The sequence below is a fragment of the Arachis ipaensis genome, chromosome B02 (assembly GCF_000816755.2).
Source record: "Arachis ipaensis cultivar K30076 chromosome B02, Araip1.1, whole genome shotgun sequence".
In the NCBI taxonomy this organism is placed as follows: Eukaryota; Viridiplantae; Streptophyta; class Magnoliopsida; order Fabales; family Fabaceae; genus Arachis; species Arachis ipaensis.
The window spans coordinates 4,901,524-4,906,295 of NC_029786.2; the positions used below are offsets into that span (position 1 = coordinate 4,901,524).

Here is a 4,772-nt window from a genome sequence, read left to right on the forward strand (position 1 = left end):
CTCACTGGAAACCACCATAGAGAAAAACTAAACAAGTTTAAGAATGTTGGAATTTTGTTCGTTGAAAATTCGTTGATGCTAGAACTCTTTGTGAATATAGTATCCTCTTAATTTTGTTTGTTGATGTGTGAATATATTCGTTCTTATTCCTCACCAATTTGTATGCCTCCGATCTCGTAGCCGTTGTTAGTTTTTGTTGCATATTGGTAGATAGGCCCTAGTTATGTTTTCTCCTCCATGATATCTCATAAATTATCAACGTGATTGCTCCTGGCATGGAAGGATTTGTATATAGTTCTTTAAAATTGGATAATTTAATATCATTCTTAACCTGGTTTGCCTCTTTGTTAATTCTTTTTCTTTCAATTTTTCGTTTCTTACCTAACCTGGTTGAAGGTTTATATCTCATTTTGTATTGTTGTTCATTTTGTATTGTTGTTGATGTCTATTCATGATTAAATGAGTTTAATTCATCTGGTAGAGGAATTTCTTTTCTGATGGCTCTTTACTTGTTATTCAAATTTAAACAAAGTAATTTGGTTGAATGCATTTTTTTTTCATGAAATTGCCGACGTCATCAGTGTTTTAAAATATCGGTTATGGCGGCGCCATGGCGGTATGGCATGGCAGAATTTGGCCTCACCACCATATAGAGGCCACAGCAACTTGGTTTTCACGGTGGGTGAAAAGGCGGCCGCAATTGTGGTGGTGCCATAGCGGAATGCCATTGAAATGGTGGAAATGGCAGGGGTTTTCGTATTTTTTGAAAAAAATTGGGGATAATTGGGTAATTTAGGAAACCCTAAGTGATATCTGTAATCCTAATTAATCTCTGTTATTAAAAACTTCTTTTCCTCTCTTATTCACGTCAAAAACGGCTCTCTGTCTCTGTCCTCTCTTCTCTGTGCCTGCCGTCGGCGCCGATCTTCACCGCCGCTCATCACCACAGTTCCCTCTCTTTCTGTTTCGTAGTTACATACATTTCCTTTTTTTTTTTCCTTCGTTGTTTGTTCAGTTCATCGTCTCCTCTTCCTTCAATTTTTTTTCTGTTCAGTTCAGTTCACTATGTTAACTTCCAGACCAGCCCCTGATTCTAATACCCTTACACCTATCCCTGCCTCTGCTGGTCATGCTGCTGGCATTGCTCCTGCTCATCCTGCAACTGTTGTCCGTTCCAGTAGAATTGAAGCAATGGAGGGAAATGAGCCTACGACAAATATTAGAAGAAAACAAAATAGAAAAAGGAAACAACTTGCAGCTCTGAAGGGTGGACCAAGTTGATGAGAGCTAGAATTTAGATGGTTTATTTCATCATTCTTTAGTTTAAAGACATGATGAGACAATGGCTATGGTCTTTCTTTTAAGTTTTTAATTTTTATGTTCTATGTTTTATGTTTATTTGCTGAATTTCCTATTATATTTGCTGTATTAATTGGATGTCTTATGACTAAAAAAATGATTATATAGATTAGATTTTATAATTTATTATATTTGTAATTTTTCTGCATGTTTTTTTGTACATATATATGTTTTTTTTTTAAGTAATCCACTATTTCCGCCATTTTTTGCAATACCATCCGCCATTATTTTATGGCGGATTTTTGGCTCACCGCCATGAGCCATCATCCGTAATAAAAAACTATGGACGTCATTCCATCAATCAATTATTACTTTACATATCTATACCATATTCATGTATCATTTGCATTGTTTTGTTTTCTTGGATATCAAACTTAGGCATTCTTTATGTAAGTCATATGATCATTGACATACTTATAAGCTATGGGTGTGTTTGTTCCACTCTTTTATATTTAGATATTGTGTGTCCTTTATGGATGTTTACTCAAGACACACTAGCATATACTTGTTAACAATTAAATCTCAAGTATTTTCCGTTTTTAAACAATTTAAAACAATTATAGAAAATCAACTTAACTGTAAAATAAAAACATTACAAACAGATAATGGAGGTGAGTATTTGTCTACTGCATTCAAAGAATTCTTAGTCAATGAAGATATTATTTACAATTATCTTGCCCCCTCAGCAAAATGAGATTGAGAAATAGAACCATCTGATTTGATTCGTTCTCAATAGCCACGAGATGATCATCTTAGGGTGATCCTTTTGTCGACAGAATCATTCTCAACGAGTCCATAAGAAGTGATCCCATCTTTTTCATCAGGTCCGGGTAGAGACCAAAGGTCTTGAGCGACCGATCCGGAAAATGTGGATTATGATAAGAAATCTACTATAGTGAAACTCCATGGCGGGCTATTGTTTCTGATCGTGATAAAGCTTTCACAAGTGCTTAGCTGAGAGGAAACAAAAATGCCCGAGGAAATAAAAATGCTATAAATCAACTAAAAATGCCTGAGTTATAAGTTATAACAGCCATATTATAATTCCTAAGCTTGGCCTGTTGATATTTTAATAAAACAGGTTGAGCTTTTTAAAAGATGAGTTATAACTCAGCGAGTGTTATGGGTATAGAGACCCAGTTTAACAACAACAACAACAACAAAACTTTGTCCTACTAGGTGGGGTCGGTTACATGAATCAAACGATGTTATTGAGCTTTGTCATGTATCATGTTTACAGAGAGACCGTTTACATGTAGATCTCGTTTGACCACCTCATGGATGGTCTTCTTAGGCCTTCCTCTGCCTTTCACCCCTTGTCCATCTTCCATCTCATCCACCCTCTTAACTGGGTGTTCTGTCTGTCTTCTTCTCACATGTCCAAACCACCTGAGAGGCGATTCTACCTCTTTTCCATAATGGATTCTACTCCAACTCTCTCCCTTATATCTTCGTTTCTTATTTTATCCAATCGCGTACAACCACTCATCCATCTCAATATCTTCATCTTTGCCACACTTAGCTTATATTCATGCTTCCCTTTGGCCGCCCAACACTCCGTACCATAAAGCATAGCCGGTCTTATAGCAGTGCGATAGAATTTACCTTTAAGTTTTAAATGCACTTTTTTGTCGCATATAAAACCAGATGCACTCCGCCATTTTGACCAACCTGCTTGGATCCTATGATTTACATCCTGTTCAATCTCTCCATTATCCTGTATGATGCACCCAAGATACTTAAAACTTTTAACTTTTTGTATGATGTTTTCTCCAATCTTCACCTCTATATTAGGGTTTTTCCTTCTCAGACTGAACTTACATTCCATATATTCCATCTTGCTACGGCTTATGCGCAGACTATACACTTCTAGAGCTTATCTTCATAAGTCCAACTTCTTATTTAGGTCTTTCCTTGACTCTCCCAAAAGGACGATATCATCGGCAAAAAGCATGCACCATGGCACAGGCTCTTGCATGTGCTTTGGGAGTACTTCCAAGACTAATGTGAAAAGATATGGACTTAAGGATGATCCCTGGTGTAATACTATACCAATAGAAGTCAATAAATAATTAATGAATTAAATGAATAGTGAGAGAAAATTAATGACATCATTAAATAGTGTGTTTTATCTTTCTCACTTACCAATGCTATCTCGACCATCTCTTGTGGTAGGATGTAATGGTGGTGATTTTTGAGATGGAACTCAAATAGTTTTTAACTTGCATGTAATATTTATTTTGAAATCCAAATAGTTTTCATAGATTTTACTTTCCCTTTTATCAAAACATGTTGGAAAGAGCACTGATAAAGACAAGAGTAAAAGGGGTAAGTGCTTTCGTCTATCTTGTTTGCTTTGTTTTGTTTGCTTCTTCTACCCTTTTTTTCTGCCTGAGATTAAGATGGGTAATGAAAATGGAAAAAAGGTGCAGCAGTTAGTAGAAGATGGTACGTGAGTGGATTAGTAAGGATGTGAAGATACAGGGGGTCACTATTTGTAGAAAGGAGGTTGGGTTAACTTAAATAGTACACCTGGATTTTCTGTCTTTAAATTGTATAAATCTTCATTCAAAGATTTCAAAGAAATATTTTTAAAGGTGAAGAGTGCCAAGGATGTGTTTTTGTTTTATTTGGATGAAGATCTGGCTGAAAAATTTCCCTTGTTTTAGTGTTCCCAACTCCAGCACATTTTGGATCCTGAGAAAGTTAATGTGTTCCCAACCCCAGCACATTCTAGGTCCTGAGAAAATTAGTGTGAGGAATAGTGTATAATTGAATATTTGGTTGAAGTTGTGGATAGGACAAATTTGATATCGGTATCTAATTTGCTTCCTTGGGAAGACAATAAACAATCTGTAATAGATTATTTGGGTAAGAATTTATAAAAATACAAGTAGTTAGGGATCATGTATTCTGGTAATTTCTTGATTTTGCTTTGTGTATTTTTGTCAAGTGGAAAGTATCCAAGAATCTCGGCTGCGAGCCTTAAAACTCGGTTTAAGAGTAAGAATTTGGAAAAGGAGGGTTCATCATCAAATCCTGATAAGGGAGGTGTAGAGGGTGAGGTGAACTAACCTCGTCAAAGACGGTGAAGGATTATTTTTAAGAAAAGAAAGTCAAACTTTATCGATGTTGACGTATCCAACGATGTGTCTGAGAAAGGTAAAGATATACCACCGGAAAAAATTACTGCTTTTGTGGATAATCAAAAGAGGCTTTATGGGTTTGCCGAGGATATTGATGGTTCTTCGATTTGGGGTAAGAATTTCCCTTTTTTGGTCGTTACGGATGAGGTAAGCCAGTCGTCGGCGGATGTGACCTTGGCTAATGAAGTTGGAGACATAGTCATTGATCAGTATATGCAGGTATGGATTTGTGATGTTTTGAATTTAGTGAAATGATGGTGCCTAATT

At 36.1% G+C, this 4,772-nt stretch overlaps 1 protein-coding gene and 1 long non-coding RNA gene across 2 annotated transcripts in view; both read left to right on the forward strand.

Annotated features, from left to right (window-relative positions):
- LOC107626670 overlaps positions 1 to 332 on the forward strand; it is a 27,845-nt gene extending 27,513 nt beyond the window's left edge. The window contains exon 4 of the mRNA XM_016329569.2: positions 1 to 332. Coding sequence (XP_016185055.2) covers positions 1 to 111 — 111 coding nt within the window. The 3' untranslated portion in view covers positions 112 to 332.
- The window catches only part of LOC110268654, a 1,928-nt gene continuing 673 nt past the window's right edge, over positions 3,518 to 4,772 (forward strand). The window contains exon 1 of the long non-coding RNA XR_002356933.1: positions 3,518 to 4,724. This is a non-coding gene — a long non-coding RNA (uncharacterized LOC110268654). The remainder of the gene's footprint in view (positions 4,725 to 4,772) is intronic.